Raw genomic sequence first — 19,882 nt, 5'->3', positions numbered from 1 at the left:
GGGATTTCCGTGCTCCGCTAGCGTTTCTACCCCTCCTATTCGCCGAGCGATCCGTTAGTTCCCCCCCACCGCTGCCCCGCCGAGATCCGAAGGCCCGCGCCGCGGCCACGCTCCCTCCCTGCAGCGTGGCCCGGCCCCTCGAACCCCTGCTCTGGACTGAGTCGTCCCCTCCGCCGCCGGAGCGGGGCGCTGCGCCACACGGTGGGGCCGGAAATTCCCGCGGCCGGAGTGGAGGAGCCGAAGCTGAGAGCGCGGCACCGCCTTCCACCTCCCCGGGCCGGGCGGGGGCGTTGGGCCCAGCGAGGGCTGGGCTGCCTGAGTGGGGGCGGGGGGCCGCGTCTGCTGGGAGCTGCTGCGCCGGCGGGCGGGGAGCGGGACGACGCTGCTGCCGGAGAGCCGCTCGGCGAGCCGAGAGACCCTGCGCCCCGGCTCCCGGGCCCCCGCCCCCTCGCGGTCTCCGCCTCCTTCCCTCACACACCCCCCGGGCCGCCCGAGCCTCAGGCCTTCCCGGCGCTCCTCCTCCTCCTCTTCACACTCGCCCTCCGACCCGGGTCCTCCAGCGCCCGCCGGCCTGGCCTTGCTCCCTGCCGGGAGAGTCCTTATTCTCAGGCTCTCCTCACACACACACACACACACACACACACACACACACACACACACACGCGCGCGCGCGCGCGCGCTTGCCGGGCCGCCCCTCCTTACGGCCCCCCATCTCCTCGTCCTAGCTGACGCCGCCGTCGGGGGAGGATTGATGTCCCTTCAGCATCATGCAGCCGCCGCCGAGGAAGGTGAGGGTGCAGCTGGGGGGCTATGGGGGTGTGGGAGGGATGCGTGCAAGGGGCGCGGCTGGGGCGCCCCCTCCCCCTTTTCGCAAGGGGCCGTGACCGCCGTCGCCTCGGGCTTGTCACCGAGTTGCCGCCGGCTTTAGCAGGGGGCCGCGGAAATGAGGTTTCTTTCCGACGAAGGGGCGGCCCAGGCTCGTCCCCTCCACCGCTTGGGAGACCCCCAACATTTCACAAGAGTTTCGGGCGTGCATTTGTGTGTGCGCGCGCGCATGGCTGTGCTGCTCTCGCTGCAAAGTGCATTCTCGGGGCTGCACCGAGGGGAGGCGGGGAGCCCCTGCAGCTTTGCAGTGCCTGTGCTTGTGTGATTGTTTAGTCTGCGCCAGGTTTGAACCCTCCAGCTGCTTGTCGCCACCCTCGGCCATTTGATAATTTTCAGGGAATTTGTTTCTAGCCCAGCCGTAAGGTTCGGCCTGCTTTTCCCACGGGGCGGCCGAAAAGAAGTTGGATAAGTCACCGCCCCCCACCCCAGGGGAAAATAAGAAATTAAACCTTTCTCCACCCGCACCCCCCCATCCTGCCCCGCCCCTCCAGCTAGGGGGTCGGGAGGCGATGGTGCGGGCCCGGGAGAGCGAGAACCGGGCAGTGCGTGGCGTGTGCACCGCGATCTGGGCTTGGGGTGGGAGTGACGGGTGCTCTCGGCGTGTCAGCAGCTTCCCCCTCGCCCTTCAAGATCTGTTTCACTGCCCTCTTCTCCGGCGTTCCCAAGGACTGAGGCTGTGTCCTTGTCTTTTTAATCCTGCAGATGGTTACTGAGTGTCTACTCTGGGCACTGGGTGGAGAAGGCTGTTCTGCCCTCCCCTCGTGGGCAAACATTTGCTGAATGCCTAACTCGCTCGTGTCTGCTTCTTCTTTCTCTCTTTCTTAATCCGGGTTTCTCCAGTTAAGTGACTCTTTTTTTCTTTCACACATGTACCCCCACCCCTCCGGGTTAGCCCGGCCCCGCGGGCGGCGGGGATTCCAGGCCCCACTGTACCCTGGAACCCTGGGGTCCGGGCCTGGCTACCGAGGCACTGGACAGCTTGCATTTGCTGTTCTGTTTGAAGTGGAGTCGCCACGGGGACCGGCTTGCTGGGTGGTTTAAAAGCACTGCATATGCTGGAAGGTCACTTTTGCTTTCTCCTTTGTGAGAAAGAGATTGTGATTTGATGCGCTGTCAGCGAGTTGGCATCATCCTGAGACAGTGTGCTTTCTCGCAGCCATTATGGAATAATTTCTGTAGTCAATTTATGCATATAATTTCGTGATTGTGTAATTTTTGATCATTAGGTATTAAGCATTCTTCTACATTCTTCTACTCACTTCTGCCATCTATACTCAGCTCACCTCTCTTGGTTAAAATCTGAATCTTTTTTGGAAGAAATAGAAAACAGACTCTTAAAACTCTAAGACCTACTACATATGTACTGAGCTTGTGCTTGAGAGGGAATGACTGGCAGTTTATTTTGCATTGCTTTAATCTGTACTTTTTATGCTCTTACTTTCATTTAACCTCTTTCAGTATATTTGGCTAGATTTCTCATTAAGTGTCCTCAGTAAACATATTAGGTGGGTAATAATGGATTTATGGCCTTTAGGGGAGAAGAGAGCAAGAGGTATTATATATTTTAACAAGTATTAAGTATTTTGCTTAAGTAATTACTTTGTTGTTGTTAAAGTTGCAGTAAGGCCTTCATAATATATGGTATATTTTAGGTGAAAGTTACACAAGAACTGAAAAACACTCAAGTTGAGCAGATGACAAAACTTCAAGCCAAACATCAAGCAGAATGTGATTTGCTTGAAGATATGAGGTAAGGTTATAGTGAGAACTTTTATATCTTTGTTTCAAAGAACCATTGAGTTACCAAGCCCCAGGAACTGATGATGGAATTTCCTTTTGGATTTCCTGCTTTAAGGCTGTTAGAGCTTTGACTCAGCTAGAAATTATAACTGGAACTAACGCAATACAAACTTTTTTTTTTCCTTTAGTGGTGGAACCTATAGCCTACATATACTATCATGAAAACTCAAGGGTCTTAAAAGTTTATTAGTTAAAGTATAATCATTGAAGTAGAATTCTGATTTAAATAATCTTTCCACTGAATTGTAACACTTACTGACCTTAATGATTTCACATAGATTTTTAAACTGACGCCTCTGGTTAATGGTTAATATCTGAGGGGGGTGGGGTTGTGAGCCCGTCAACCTCAGATGATTGCACAGAAGCACTATTTGTTACAACATGACAAATACAATTTTGTCTTTGAACATTAAACTTAGTGCAAAATTTATCATATTTTATCATTAAAGTTACCTGTATTCATAATCAAGATAACTTTGAATAGGTAAGCCATTTTGCCAGCATTGTGAAAATCAGTATCTTTATAGAGGGAAGCATGACTCATTTTACTGAAAGAGATACCACTGTTTTAATGATGCTAGAATACAAATTGACAGGTCAACAAACATATTTTTGTAAAGGATAGAAGATAATTTGCATGTTGAAACAGCGGTTACAATTCTTAATTTCCCTTTAGTAACGCATTTATCAAATTGGAATTGGGTCTGTAAGCTTTATTAGTTGCCTATATTTCCTGGTGCATAACATCATGTGGATTTCATGAAAAATATGAACGGTGTATTGTTATAATAATATTATGTGTTTGGATAGCTGAATTGTTTGGAGCCCAAAGATTTTAAAGAGTTCCTTTTTTCCTGTCCCATATTTAATTTAGGTATTATTTGTGACTATTTCTACCGTCTAGGGTTTCTAACTAGGGCATATAAATTAGTCTTAATCCAAACTTGGATAAACCAAGATCACTGTGTTCTCACTGGGAAGTATTCTATTTTAATTCTGCATTTGTTTCTTTTTTTCATGTGGTCACAGGGGAATTTTTAGACTTCAGTAATTCCTGTGTAAAATACCTGAAACTCTTCATGTGGTTAAAAATTCAAAGTTTTAAACATCTATTAAGTGAAGTAGGGTATTTTAGTAGCCATCTCTAAATGAAGAAAGTAATACATTTTCAGAAGCAGTTTAGAAAGGCCAAATTCATGTTTAAATGAAGATTCTCTGTGGGGTATGGAAGGTTAGTGGTCATTAAGTCCTGTGATTACATCTTCTGAAGACTTCTTGTTTGCATTCTTTTCTTTTTTTCCCCTATTGCCTCTACCTCTGTACAGGAGCCTATGGTCAAGTAGAGGGACACAGAATCACTGCCAAGTTGATATAGGTTGTTCTGCTGTTGTTTAGTTGTTTGTATTATCGCTGACCCCATCACATTTCTCTTGCGTTACTGCAATAATATCCCAACTATTGTAGCGGTGTTCTCCTATCTTCTGTCCCCCAGTATCTTCTTGTAAGTCTGCCTTCCACATTGTCACCAGTTAACTTTCTAAAAACATTGTTTATTATATACTGAGTTCTCTGTGGCCTTCTAGATAAAGACTACACACCTTATGACCCTCTGCAACCTTGCCACAAGCTTCCTTTCTTGACATAATTACTGCCATTTCATGCTTATTCATCCTTCTTATTCCCCTTGCCCTGACCACTCAGGACTTCTGGTTATCTAAATGTGCTTTGTACATTCATGCCTTTATACGCGCTCTTCTCTTTGCTCGTTGGTACCTTTATTCCCACTTTTTTGCCTGGCAAATTCTGGTTGCCACTAAGTTTGCAAGTTTGTTGTTCTTTGTGATCTCAGAGGATTTTGATTTTACACATGTTTCTTGCTTCCTCCCTCGTGAATTCCTTAAAGTCAGGGGCTAAGTCTTAATTCATTTCTTTGTCTTTGTACCCTTTGTTTCGGCTGGCAGAATTGTTAAATGAACGTAACTGGTTATATTTAAATGCACTTTACTTGTTTTTAGGTGAAATGTGTTATTCCTCTGTTTGTAGGGGGCTAGAGTGGTGTCTGTTAAGCTTGTGTGATACTTTGATTCGTGTGGGCACTTTATTTTATTTTTTTTTAAGATTTTATTTATTCATAGAGACACAGAGAGAGAGAGAGAGAGAAAGAGAGAGAGAGGCAGAGACACAGGCAGAGGGAGAAGCAGGCACCAAGCAGAGAGCCTGATGTGGGACTCGATCCAGGGTCTCCAGGATCACACCCTGGGCTGCAGGCGGCGCTAAACCGCTGTGCCACCGGGGCTGCCCCATGTGGGCACTTTAAAACATACTGTGCTATTTGAATTTGAGTATATCTACGTTTACATATGATATGTAAATACAGAGATTGTTGGTGTTCCGAGAATTAATAGATTATTTTTTTCAAAGATATGTGTTCTTTTATGTTAAATTATTGGACTTAATCCCTTTACTCCTATGTAATTGTGAGCAGAATACAATATTACCTCCTAAAAAGTGAGTTTAGGTTTCTTATTTGCTTTTTTTTTTTCCAATGATAATATTGAATTGAAAGTTGAAAATTGCATACTCCTGATATTCATAATAACTTTAGTTGCTTGAGGATGCAGGTGGTCTGGCTTTTCTGGTTTATCCTAGCAAGTAGAATGACATTTTAAAAATTCATTGGAAGTCTCTGAACTTGAGTTTTTATATGTTATGTTTTAAAAGATTTTGCTTGCTGCTTTTCCTTTGGGGTGTCTGTGTGTGTGTGTGTGTGTGTGTGTGTGTGTGTGTGTGTTTTAAGCAATCTTTACCCCCGTCTGGTACTTGAACTTACAGCCTAGTGATCAAGATTTTTTTTTTTAAAGATTTTATTTATTCATGAGAGACACACAGAGAGAGAGAGGCAGAGACACAGGGAGAGGGAAAAGCAGGCCCCACACAGGGAGCCCGATGTGGGATTCGATCCTGGGACTCCAAGATCGCGCCCTGGGCCAAAGGCAGGTGCCAAACCGCTGAGCCACCCGGGGATCCCGCGATCAAGATTTTCATGCTATGCCGTCTGAGCCAGCCAGGCGCCTCTCTGCTTTTGTTTTTGAGGCTCCCATCACTCTCCTCCCCCCAAACCCACAAATTGTAGTCCTTTTCACCGATGCCCTGACCAGTATTGTGCTCAATTTAAGTTAGTGTGAATTCACTCCAAAAAAAAAAAAAAAAAAAAAAAAGCAAGTGGCTTTTTGTAATATAAAGAAGTTACTAGTAGAGAAAAATTTTTATGACTTTAGAAGGAGTGAAAAAGTAAAAGACCACAATGATTATTTAGCTGTAAGTAAGAGATGTAATAGGAGATGTAGTGTATCAAGCTGTAAATAGGAGAATTTCATGCTGGCTTATGGCTAGTTTCCACTCCCTTCCCCCACTTTTCATCTCCTGGAATTTTGAAGGGAGGAAACCAGTTATGATACAGTATTTTTCCTTTGCTCTCCTCCCCTTCTTCAGTTCATTTGTTCCAGGGATGTATTTGGAAGCTGTTGTGTTGGGAGTAAAATATGAGAAGGAAAGATAACTCATTTGTTGTTAATCAGGGACATTCCATGCTTTGGGGAGATTTTATACTGAAGTGTTTCCTGTTGACTTTTGCTGTCTGCAGTAGACAGGCAAACTTTACTTTCTTTTTAGTTTATTATTATTATTTTTTCCCTTTGCTTTCTAAGGCCACTTATAAGTAAATTTCTAAATACTACAGCCTATGTATTATTTATTAATATTACATATATAGTGTTGTTTGTTTTTAGGATGTACTAAGTAGAGTCAGTAAAGAAAGTTTGCAAGGACCTTGAATATAAAGAACTATTTTCTTAGCAGACATGTTTAGGTAATTATATAATATGGAAAAATCATAGAATTTCAGAGTCAGTTGAACACTGTCATATTTGTCAATGAAAATGGAAACTGAGGCACAGTGAGATGAAGTGAATCATATTGAGAAAAAATGCTAAGCTATTTCCGTAATTTCTAGACAAGTGCACTATCCTCTCTGTCTATATTTCCCAAGCTTTTAATCAAGGAAACCATCGTAAGTCCCAAAATATTTTGAAACATTTTGCCTATCAAAAAGTACATATTAACTAATAATTTGTTTTCTTATATTTTATTTTTCATACATCAAGCTGTCAATCAGCTTTGAGTCAGTATTTTAAAACTACTAACATGAGTCTAGACAAAGGCAAAGATACTTGAAACTACCTCAGAGAAGGCTGAGTGTATGGTTTCTCACAGATGTTCTGAAAAATGGGAACTGGCTCAAGAAGCACCTGTCCTTTCTTTGTAGACACCTGGAGGTCTAGTGACCTCAAGTGAGGAATTACTGTACTAAATGTTACCTTTCCTAAACTGTAGGTTTGTGGGACTTGCTGGGGATTGGATTCTTGTCTGTTTATGGATGCTCTGAGAATTTTTTCATTGTCTCAGAGACTGTTAGGTGTAGAAGGGAACCTTTGAAGTAATCTGGTCTAGACTGTTTTAAAAAAGTTTTACTGAGATATAATTCACATACCATACAATTAACCTACTTAAAGTTTTTTAGTATATTCATGGGGTTTTATAATCGTCACCACTTTAACTTAAGAACATTTTTGCTCCTCCAAAAAGAAACTATACTTATTAGCAGTCACTTTCCATAATTTTCTCCAGCCTTAAGCAATTACTTTCTTTCTCTATAGAAATGAAATTTGTAAGAATGGAATCATATGTGGAATAAATGGAATCATAAATGGAATAAAATGTGGTTTTCTGTGACTGGCTTTTACTTAGCATAATGTTTTCAAGGTTTATCCATGTTATAGCATCAGTACTTCATTCCTTTTCATTGGTACATAATACTCCGTCGGATGGATATCCTATCACATTTTATTAATCCACTTATCAGTTGATGGACTTTTTGGCTATTATGAATAATATTCCTTTGAACATTCATGTATGAATTTTTGTGTGGACTTATGTTTTCATTTATCTTGAGTATAAACCTGGTAGTGAAATTGCTGGGTTATATGGTAACTCTGTGTTTAATTTTTGAGGAACTTTCAAGTTGATATCCAAAGTGGCTGCACCATTTTATATTTCCACTAGCAGTCATGTTATGAAGGTTTCAGTTTCTCTGCTTTGTTGCTAATGCTTGTTACTGTCTGTCTGTGATTACAGCCAACGTATTGGGTGTGAAGTGGTATCGTTGTTGTGGCTTTTATTTGCATTTTTATAATAGTCTGTGCTATTGAGTATTTTTTCATGTGCTTATTAGGCATTTGGAGACATGTCTATTCAGATCCTGTGACCATTTTTTAATTGGGTTATTTGTCTTACTGCATTATGAGAAGTCTTTATATGCATGTATATATATATATATGTTATTTTATTTGCAAATATATGTAACATTTGCAATATTTTTCTCACTCTTGAAGAGTCATCTGAAGTGATTCAGACATGCATTAAATTTTGAGACTTACTGAAGTGGTAGAAAGAATAAGAATAAGGACTTTGAAGGTAGACCAGAGATTGAAACCCAACTCTGCCACTTATTAGTTGGGTAATCTTGGACAAGTTACTAAGGTTCTGTGAGCCTCATATTTCATGTATGTAAAACAAGGTTAATGGTTGCCTTTTTGTTTTTCTGTAAAAGTTAAATGAGATAAGTGAAATGCTGAGCATGGTAGATCTTCAGTATTGGTAGGTGCTGTTGTTAATAGAAATTGGAGCCTGGGAAGCATGTTGTCTTATTCAAGGTAACAGTGGAGATTATTGTGTTTCATTAATTCTAAGAAGCACAATTGTTTTTTGTTTTCTTTTTTTTTACATTCTTCCGAAATTCACATACATCTTATAGTTGCTTTTGGCTTTGATGTGTAGTTGTCAGTGTCTCTTTATGTGTAGAACTTGCAGAAACAATTTGGCAGGCTTGAAAGAAAATCCCAGAGATAATGGTTGGAATACAAATGTTGGGTCATCTGGGCTTTTGATGGCACAGAGGATGATATAATGTGGAAAGATAAAGGTATCAGTGATTGATTTAAAAATTGATTCAGAAGAGCTTGACTCCTGAGTGTGACCAGTTTATGCATCAATTTATCTTTTGAAAATTATGAATGAGTAATATATCCTAAAGATCTGACTAAATAAGTTTAAAAGCATGTTTTTAATAAGTATGACTAAAAACTGTAAGTGATAGGGTATTGTATCAATTTAGTTGGTAGCATTTTTTCTTGGTGGAACATGATGTGTCTTGGAATCAGTGTTGTTGTTTTTTTTAAAGATTTTATTTATTTATTCATGAGAGACACAGAAAGAGAAAGAGAGAGAGAGAGGCAGAGACACAGGCAGAGGGAGAAGCAGGCATCATGCAGGAAGCCCGATGCGGGACTGGATCCTGGGACTCCAGGACCACACCCTGGGAGGAAGGCGGGTGCCAAACTGCTGAGCCACCCAGGGATCCCCAGTGTTGTTTTTGATATGATAAAAACTGGAAGTAGCTGATCAGATACTGGACCGAAGTCTTTTTTATTCATTCGAAAATTGTATTACTTCTCAATTCACTGTTTGTTCTTTTTTTTTTTTAATTTTCAAATTTTTTTTTTGTTTGTTTAGAGGAGGAGGGAATGGGGGGGGGTAGAGGTAGAGGGAGAGAGAAAATTAGTTTAGTTTCAGAGGTAGAATTCAGTGATTCATCAGTCTTATACCCACTGCTCGTTATATCATATGCCCTCTTTAATGTCCATTACCCGGTTACCCTGTCCCATCACCTCCTTCCCCTCCAGCCACCCTCAGTTTGTTTCCAATTATTAAGAGTCACTTGTGGTTTGAGGAGAGAGAGAATCATAAGCATGCTCCATGCCCATTGTGGATCCTGACTTGGGGTTTGATCTCCCTGAGATCATTACCTGAACTGAAATCAAGAGTCAGATGCTTAAATTGACTGAGCCACCCAGGTGCCCCTCTCAATTCAGTGTTCTTTAAAATGAGAACTTAAGGGATCCCTGGGTGGCTCAGCAGTTTAGGATGATGTCCTCATCTTAAACCCTGCCTTCGGCCCAGGGTGTGATCCTGGAGTCCCGGGATTGAATCCCACATCAGGCTCCCTGTATGGAGCCTGCTTCTCCCTCTGCCTGTGTCTCTGCCTCTCTCTCTCTCTGTGTCTCTCATGAATAAATAAAATCTTAAAAAAAAAAATGAGAACTTAAAAATGATGTAAACATGAGGGGGAGAATTTTTAAAAATAGGTCTGCATGGAAAAAAATCAAGTAGGACCATACTTAACATTTCTTTGAATGAGAGGGGAAAAAAAAAAGATTACCTGATTTTAAAATGAAAAGGCTCAGGGCGTGATCCTGGAGACCCAGGATCGAATCCCACATCAGGTTCCCTGCATGGAGCCTGCTTCTCCCTCTGCCTGTGTCTCTGCCCCTCTCTCTCTCTCTCTCTCTTTCTCTCTCTCTCTCTCTCTCTCTCATGAATAAATAAATAAAATCTTTAAAAAAAATAAAATGAAAAGATAAAATGGAACTTTAACTGACTAAATGAATTTACATTTTAAATATAGACGTTCACAGTTCTGGAGAGGAGATTAAGAATAGGAGGTACAAACTAGGCAGAGGAGGAAATAGGGAAATACTGTTTGAGAGAATCTGTTTACTAAAACTTTTTGTCACAGATCACTGCTTACTTGAAAGAGTCAGTTTTAACAATACCTTTTCCTATTGCTATTTAATGGTTTATGAGCTCATAAGGCATTGTTCATAGATTCTTATCTGCTCCTAAAATACAAAGATTTCAGTCTGGATGGGATGGCTTTTGCAACCCGATGTAGGAGAAGTTGTTTTATGATTTATAGATGTGAAAACAGAGGATACTTTCGTGAGCCAGATGAAGTTGAACTAAGGCTTGCTTAGTAACCCAAGTTACCCACCACTTGGGTTAAGAATAGAAATGTTGAAAGAATTTTTGTGTGCATTTTTAAAATTTGGTCTTTTAAAGCATACCCAATATATAAATAAGAGAAATGGTGAAGGTGATCTGTGTGGTAGGATAGCTGTGATATGTTAGATTGAGCACTAGCTTAGAGGCATACTACCTGGGTATGAATCCTAGTCTTAATCTCTTATTAACTGTGTGACTTTTTCTTTTAAAGATTTTATTTATTTATTCATGAGACACAGAGAGAAAGAGAGAGAAAGAGAGAGAGAGAGAGAGAGAGGCAGAGACACAGGCAGAGGGAGAGGCAGGCTCCATCCATGCAGGTAGCTCCATGCAGGACTAGATCCTGGATCTCCAGGATCAGGCCCTGGGCTGAAGGTGGCGCTAAGCCTCTGAGCCACCAGGGCTGCCCTAACTGTGTGACTTTGGCCCTAAATCACCACAGGTCACTTAAACTTCTCTGAGCCTCATGTATCTTATCTGTAAAATGGTAATAATTATGATATCTAATGGGATTATTTTGATAATTGAAACAAAGTAATGCATATGAAAGCTCTCTTGCATAGTGTGTGGAACATGACAGATGCTCAGTAAACACATGTGGATTGTAATTTTGTTAAGTAATTGAGAACATCAATTCAAAATTATGGTCTGTGATTTATCCTCTTAAGAGTGAACTTGCGGGTTAAAAATGCAATGATCCTCAAAGATAAATCGCTTAAGTAGTACTAAAGAATTTCCTTCACCAAGTTCAGTAGTCCTGGGTACTTTCTATTTTTCTGCATGTTGGTTATGATTCTTCTCATCATTGCTGGATGGCTTCTGCAACTCCAAGCATGATAATTTTATACAAAAATGTTGGTGGAGGGATCCCTGGGTGGCTCAGCGGTTTGGCGCCTGCCCTTGGCCCAGGGTGTGATCCTGGAGTCCCGGGATCGAGTTCCGCATCGGGCTCCCTGCAAGGAGCCTGCTTCTCAGACCTCTGCCTGTGTCTCTGCCTTTCTCTCTCTGTATGTCTATCATAAATAAATAAATAAATCTTTAAAAGAAATGTTGGTGGAGGAAGAGGAGGGAAGGACAGTTTATCTTTTTTTTTTTTTTTAAAGATTTATTTATTTATTTATTCATAGAGACAGAGAGAGAGAGAGGCAGAGACACAGGCAGAGGGAGAAGCAGGCATCATATAGAGAGCCTGACGTGGGACTCCATCCAGGGTCTCCAGGATCACGCCCTGGGCTGCAGGCAGCGCCAAACCCCTGGGCCTGCCCGACAGTTTATCTTTAAAGCAAATTTTCCCTCCCCTCTTTCTTCTGAAAAGACAATTTCTACCAGAAATTATTGCGTAGACTTTGTCTTATTTTACTGGCTAAGTTTGCTTCATCTGCCTATACATGCCTAGTTGCAAAGGAGGCTGGGAATATGATTATATTGTTAGAGAGGTAGTCTGCTAGCAAGAAATAAACTATTGGTGGCAGTAATATGGCTTTTGCCACATTACTGGTTTGCCCTGTTTCCACAGGGACCAATTTCTAAGTTACTTCTAGTGTTTCTCATGAAAGTGTAAAAAATGTGTTGGTGTTTAATTGTGAAAGATATACCTGAAATAAGGAATTCTGTAGAAAACACTTGTATCCCCTCCTACCAACTTCTTTTGAATTCAGGGTCTTAGGTCAAGAGAAGATTTTATTATTTGCCATAGTTATGGGACCAACAGGCCAGCGGGCTCATAGTATTCTCTTAGCAGTACAGGAGCAGTTAAATATCTCACCACTTTTGGTCTTCTGATAATTTAAAGAAATGGTGGCCTAAGGGCCCTCCAGGCAGTTGTGGTTTTGCTGAACTTCTTTTACTTCTCAGGTGAAATCATTAATAAGTAGTGAAGTGGCTAAACTGAAAGCAGAGAAGGACAAATAAGAGCTAGAATTACTCCTACCTGAATAATTTGCCCCTTAATAATTGAGGGTTGGCAATTCAGTCTTGGAAATATAAAGTACTTGAGGAGGCCTGTGGTAAGTTGATGTTTTTCTTTGTAAATTTTTTGAATGTTCATTTGAATCTCACAGATGCTGTTTTTTTTTTTGGTGTCAGTCTTCAGGAATAATCTGATGTATATGCAGGAGTTAGTTTCTAAGTCCGGTTTGTGCTGTCCATTCTTCAGTGACTAATTTGGGAACTAGGCACAGAAACTTGTAACCCTGTCTTTTGTTCCATTGCTGCAGATTTCCTGTCATGTGTTGGTCAGGACTGACTTAACAGAGCCTTAGCTGATAGTTTTATTTTGTCTTATTTTGTCTTCACAGTATTCCTTGGTCTAGCTTTATTTTGACATTTATTTTGACTTTTTTTTGGCATTCACATGTCATCCAGATGTTTTCTTGTTTTGTGAACTTTGACATAATTCTAATTCAAAAAGAAAATGTTATTTCTGGTGTTAGGAAAAGTGTTACCATGTCAGTGATTCCACAGGAAACAATTGGGAACATATATCCCTTGATTATATTTTAGCAGTATTTATTTTTCCCTCTTTGGTGGTTGGAGAATGGGGGCAAAAGGCAGAGACATATTATTTTCCTTTTTTTTATGTTTTGAATTTTGAGTTATGTGAATTTTACCTACTCTGAAGACTAAAATTAAGTGATGCAGTATTGGTTAACATTCAGCTTTTAATAAATTTTTAATGACTTTTTTTGTATTAGTAGACTTTGAAGTTTATTTCTAATATGTACAAATATTAAGAGTACCTGATTTATAAACTTCTTTTCTTAAAATGACTGATCTTCAGCTAGTTATAGTTCAGAGTTGGGTAAACAGGCTCTGTGTACTACTGTGTTTTTTTCTTTCTGCATCATGGAATTGTTTTATTCTGAAACAAGTGCACATATTAGGTGGTTAGATTCTTGTCCAGTCTCAAATTTTATTTTAGCTAACTTTATCCAGAGATTTTACATTATAGTCATATTTTAAAATATTATTTCTCTGATAAAATGTCTTTTACATTATAAGCCAATTTCTTCCGTGGGGGAATTGTTTTTTGTTTTACTGTAGAGGTATTTTATGTAATAGTTTCCTTAGCTATATTGAACAAATTGAATATTTTTTAGTAAGTACTATCTTTTCTTCTCTTGCATTTTTAGTTGTACCTCTTTCTGTTTTTTCAAATGGGTGTTCCGAGGTGTTACACCATGCATCATCTTTAATTTATCACTGTATAGAGTTAATATTATACCATTCCACCTAAGACACTTATAACAAGTCCAAGCCTAATTACTTCATCCCAGACTTTGTGCTGCATACTTTATAAACTTCATAATACGATGTTAGTTTTGCTTTAAACACAGTTCTCTTTTGAAGAGATTAAGACATAGAAAAAAGTCTTTTATAGTTACCAACTTTGACTTTTCTTTCTTTCCTCAGACCGGTGCATAGGTTTGAGTTTCCATCTGGTATCATTTCCTTTCGGGCTGAAGAATTTCCCTCAGCATTTCTAGTGCAGTTTTACTGGTGATAATTCTTTTAGCTTTCACTTGTCTGAAAATGTCTTTATTTCACCCTCATTTTTTGAAGATAATTTTTGCAGGGTAGTGAGATTGGGTTGACAGTTGGGTCACTCCATTGTCTTTGACTTTTATTGTTTCTGATGAGAAGTTACCTATAATTTATATGCTTGTTCTCTTCTGTGTAATGTGCCTTTTTTCCTCACTAGTAGCATCTTTCCCCTTTATCTTTGTTTTTTTTTGCAGTTTGAATGTGATGTGACTAATGTGGTATCTTTGTAATCATCCTGCTGGCAGTTCACTGAGCTTTTGGGATCCATAGGTGATGTTTTTCAACAAATGTGGAAACTCTGGGGCCATTATTTATTTCTTCAAATATTTTTTTCTGCTCCATTTTCTCTTCTTTCCTTTTTGGATTCCAAGGATTTGCATATGTTAAACTGTTTGGTAATAATCTGTATTCAAGTAGATAGTTTCTGTTGATCTGTTTTCTGGCTCATTGGCCCTTCTGTTATTAAAAAATTTTTTTTGAAAAGGTTATTTTATTAGAGCATGAGCAGGGGGAGGGGCAGAGGGAAAGAGAGAGGGTCCTCAAGCAGAGTCCCTACCGAGTACAAAACTGACTCGGGGCTCAGTCCTAGGACCCTGAGACCATGACCTGAGCTGAAATCAAGAGTCGGATGCTTAACTAACTGAGTCATGCAGGTGCCCTTGTAATTCTTTTTTAATATTTTATTTTTAAGTAATCTCTACATTCAATGTGGGTCTCCAACTCATAAGCCCAAGATCAAGAGTTTCTTGATGCTCTACTGACTGAGCCAGCCAGGCATCCCTCTTCTGTAATTTTCAATCTACTTTTAAGCCTATCCAGTGAAATTTTCATTTTTGATACTGTACTTTTAAGTGCTTTGAACATATTCGTTGCCATTTTATTTATTTATTTATTTATTTATTTATTTATTTATTTATTTATTTATTTTCATTGCCATTTTAAAGTTCTTGCCTGTTAGTTCCATCCCTGGAGTCTTCTTGTGGTCTATTTCTTTTGGCTACTTCCTGCCCCCTGCCATTATGAATCACACTTTCCTGCTTATTTGCATATCTAGTAATTTTTTATTATTTGGATGGCACATTATAGGAAGTCTCATTTATGTTGTCTTTAAAGAGTGTTGAATTTTCACATTTCCATTGAAAGCCTGTGTGCCAAGGGTGTGCAAAAATGTCTCCATTCTGGCTCCACTCTGGCTGAACTGGAATTCTGATATCTCTCAGCAGTTCTGTAGCCATCTATTCAGCTCTCAGGCTTGTAGCAGTGATTCTTCTAGGCCTTATGGAGTCTTACCCTGGCTTACATGTAGCCTGATACTCCCAGTCAAAGGTGCCCAAGGAACCCCCAAACCCCCATGCAAATTTCTGGAGCCACCCCTTCTGCATTGTTGTCTACTTTCCAATATCCTATCCTATAAAGTCTAGGCACTCCGTTAGCCCAAAACTCTGATTTCTCAATTCAGTGAGACCATCATGCTTGGCTTAGGCTTTACTTCCCTGTGATGCAGTTGGGAAAGTGTCCCAGGCAGAAAGCTGGAGCAGATGTGGTATACCTAGACTGCCAGTTATTTCAGTCCTGAAAATAGTAGAGTCATATATTTTGTCTAGTTTGAGATGTTACTCAAGGAGGACTAATCTGATATCAGTTACTTCATCGTGGCTAGAAAAAAGTCCATTTCTTAAATGTATGGGAGGAAGATATTTAACTGTCCTTAAATACATAAGTAAGATAATGTATTTATACATATATAATATCTATATATTCCTAATTTATCTTCTGCTTTTAGATGTATGAGTTTGGATATTCAATATATAAATGTATTCTGTGGCACAGGAATTTTTTAGCAGCTTTATTAAGATCTAATGACCATGTAATTCACTAATGTAAAGTGTATAACCCAGTGGCTTTTTTAGTGTATTCAAGGTTGTATATCCATTACCACAAGAATTTTAGAACATTTTCATTACCACAAGAAGAAAGCTCACATGTCTTAGCTGTTACCTTTCGTCTTACCCCCATTTGCCCAGCCTTAGGCAACCACTAATTTGCTTTCCATAGATTTACTTGTTTTGGACATTTTATATAAATGGAATCATACAATATGTGGTCTGTTGCAACTGGCTTCTTTTACTTAGCATAATGTTTTTGAGGCTCATCGATGTTATAACATCTATCAATACTTCGTTCCTTTTTATTGCTAAATAATATTCCATTGTTTGGATATACCACATTTTATTAATACATTCATTAGTTGATGGACATTTGAGTTGTTTCACTGTGGCTATGATGAATAACACTTTTATGAACATTCACGTGCAAGTTTTTTTCATGTACGTGTGTTTTCATTTCTCTTGAGTATATGCCTAGGAGTGGAATTGCTCAGTAATGTGTTAGCTGTGTTTTTTTTTTTTTCCATTTTTTAAAAGATTTTATTCATTCATGAGAGATACAGAGAGAGAGAGAGAGAGAGAGAGGCAGAGACACAGGCAGAGAGAGAAGCAGAGGGAGAAACAGGCTCCATGCAAGAAGCCCGATGCGGGACTCCATCCCGGGACTCCAGGACCAAGTCGTGGGCCAAAGGCAGGCACTAAACCGCTGAGCCATCCAGGGATCCCCCTGTTAGCTGTGTTTGTTCAAGGAACTGCCTGGCTGTTTTCCAAAGAGACTATACTGTTTTACATTCTCATCAGCAATCTATGAGGCTTCTGATTCACATCCTTGTCAACACTTGTTGCTGAACACTAATTATATCTAAAAGCCTCCCAGCAGCTATGCTTCTATAATTTTTATTATTACTCCCATTTTATAGATGAATCTGAGGCTCAGAGTGGTTAAGTGACTTGCTGAGGATCAGAACTAAGAAATGGAAGACGTGGGTTTGAATGTGGATGTATGTCTGACTTGAACATTTAAGTTCTTTCTCTCATTGAAAACTGTCTCTAAAGGTATTTGATAATAGCAGTCTAAATCAACTGAAATTTTCATAGTCTTTCCAAGCATATTTTCTCATCCTTTATTAGATTTTGTCAGGAATCCATGGAACATAGGACCATCATTTCCCTGGTTTTAAACTGGACTCAGTTTTCTTGAAAGTAGAAAACAGATATGTTTCACCTGGGATTATTTTAAATAATTGGGGTACACACTATTTTCAGTGCCCACTGTGTCCAGAGTATAGTATCTTGTTTCAAGAACTACTACTTAGAATAGATAACAAAGAAGAGGTGTAAGATTCAGTGCCTTGCACATCTTTTAGTCTGGCTGATTAGTATAGGAGTGGAAGAAGATACATGGTCTGGAGTTTCATGTTTTTTCAGATCCAGGCTTGTTGAAGGATTGTGTAAAACACTGAACTTCTAGGGAATCTCTTGGCTCTTCTGATAATTATATTTGGGATTTAGGTTATATTTCAAGATACTTGCATAGTCAAAAATACCGTCTATCTTTTTTTGATGTAAGTTAAGATATAAGGCAGTTTTGTGGAAATTGAATGAGGGATACAAAGTTTCTGAATAGCTAAAGTCTTGCTATCCAGCAAGGGCTTTTTTTCTGGCCACCTAATTATGTTTATTTTCAAGTTTTTGGTAGTATACCTAAAGCAAAATATTCTCCACAAATAGCTTAGAATCAGCTTATTTTGGGTGAATGAAAATACTTCACATTAGTTAATAAACTCCTTTAATTAAAAAGAATCTTCTTTAGATGTTTGAAACCAGTAAGTGATAAAAGTTACTGAAATGCTTCTTTCCTAGAAAGTAAATTGCTGTTAGTCAGTGACATTGGCTAATATTTTGTATAGCTATACAATATCTGTACTCTGATGAGGACAGATTCTCTTCTCAAGAGACATAATGATCCTAAATGTACTTGTAGGAAAATACCAGACTTTCAGAGTTCCATTAGTTTATAAAAAATATAAAAGAATAATAGTAAAAAATTACAATAATTTGTTAAAATTTTAAAAATGGCTTTGACAATGCATGTTTTGTTAATGTAGTGCTTTTTTGTCATTGATCTCGATCTAGTCTTGATATATTAGTACACATGTATTAAAATTAAGTCTTCAAACCTCCTGTATGCTATGCATCAGTAACATTTTAAGGAAGGAAAAAGCAAGAAAAAAAAGACCTTGGTGTTTATTTTTATGTAATTTTGCCAGGCAGAAGGCAAAGTTTTATGATATATCTTTTAAATGTATAATATAATTCAAGGATAAGGAATATGATGTCTCATAGTAAAATGTTTAAAGATAAATAATGTAGTAAAAATTAATAACTTTTATGTATATTTATAGAAACAGCAAAAATTTTCATTTGATTAAAATGTTTGATATGTTTTCTGCCAGGATCTCAAAGGAATGTGTGTTCCATTTTAATAAAAGATTATCTTACTAATAAATGTCTCCAACTCTTTTCCTGGCAAAGGAAACTTGGCATATTAAATTGGGTCTTAAACATGAAATATCATACATGAAAACATTTAAAGCCATGGTGTTCATTAATGAAGTTGGTTATAGATCTCCTGACAAGTCAGTTTTGGCAACTTGGTGAATATTGACTGATCTTAATGGAAAGTAATTTTTTTACTTAAAAATAGAATTTTGGCTGGGTTTTTTTTTTTTTTTTAATTCGATCCCGGGTCTCCAGGATCACGCCCTGGGCCAAAGGCAGGCGCCAAACCGCTGCGCCACCCAGGGATCCCTTGGCTGGGGGTTTTAACCTCTTCTTCCCCGGTCTTCGTGTGTGTGTGTGTGTGTTTGTGCGCGCGCGCGTGCGTGTGTGTGTGTGTGTATGCGCCATGATATCAATACTTTTGAAAAATGAGAGGACATAGTAATCTATTGTCATGCAATTTTTACTAACTTGAGCTAAATACTATTTAAAGGATGTTATGATAAAAAAACTTTGGAAGATGTCTGTGACTCTCTTGTCTTAGGGTTTATTCATGACAAACCTGACTTCAGTTTGTGATAAAAATTATCTCTTTTCAGGTAATATAGTTTGAGGATGTTATTTCTCTTTATTTGTAGTGAATGTATCAAGAGCTGAAAGGCTAAGTAGTTCAGAGATGCCCAATTAAAATAACTTAGTTGGTCAACACAAATAACTAGAGAAAAAACAGCTTTATTTAGAATGCATTTGATCAGTCTCAGAAGTGATGCTCCTCAATCTCTGTGATGTTGGGAAGTGGGGTGTGAGGGAGAAGGATGGTTATGTTAGGGTATGAGGGAGAGGGATGGTTATGTGATGAGAAACATCATAAAGCTTTTTCAGATTCCTGAATATTGCCCTCACAAGGTGGTGACATTAGCTTCTTTGAAATATTTTGAATTCTCAGAATTAAACATAGCTTTAAAGTAGGTTCCAACAACGCATTGTATAAGTAAGAGTCTCCTGTGCACTTTACAAAATTAGATTCGTAGGTCTTACTCTTGAGATTCAGAGTTGGTAGATTTGGGTAGAGGCCTGCGCATATGCATTTTTAAAAGCATAGTTGATGATTCTTATTAGTAAGTAAGGATGAGAACTACTGTTCTAGGAGTTATCACTGTTGTTTAATATGCATTTCAGATTTTTTTCCTGAACTGAGGCATTCCATATCCTTGTCTAACAGATACTGCAGGAGAGATGGATTTCCAAGACGTATAAAATTCTCAATTGGATAATCAACCTTGAGTAAATGAGAGTAGATTCTTTGT

General features: G+C 39.2%; 1 protein-coding gene across 5 annotated transcripts in view; it reads left to right on the top strand.

Moving 5' to 3' along the window:
* Window positions 1–279: 279 nt before the first annotated feature.
* The window catches only part of FCHSD2 (FCH and double SH3 domains 2), a 309,076-nt gene continuing 289,473 nt past the window's right edge, over window positions 280–19,882 (top strand). For 2 of the 5 annotated variants that reach the window (XM_072727353.1, XM_026010536.2), the window contains exons 1-2: window positions 324–788; window positions 2,538–2,635. In XM_072727353.1, coding sequence (XP_072583454.1) covers window positions 768–788; window positions 2,538–2,635 — 119 coding nt within the window. In that variant the 5' untranslated portion in view covers window positions 324–767. Of the gene's footprint in view, window positions 789–1,153; window positions 1,725–2,537; window positions 2,636–19,882 lie in introns of those variants that run through there. The other 3 variants (XM_026010537.2, XM_072727352.1, XM_026010538.2) reach the window with 3 other exon arrangements.

Source organism: Vulpes vulpes, chromosome 11 (genome assembly GCF_048418805.1).
Source record: "Vulpes vulpes isolate BD-2025 chromosome 11, VulVul3, whole genome shotgun sequence".
Taxonomy (NCBI): domain Eukaryota; kingdom Metazoa; phylum Chordata; class Mammalia; order Carnivora; family Canidae; genus Vulpes; species Vulpes vulpes.
Note: the sequence above shows the minus strand (reverse complement) of the source record. Positions and strands in the feature narration are given on the sequence as shown.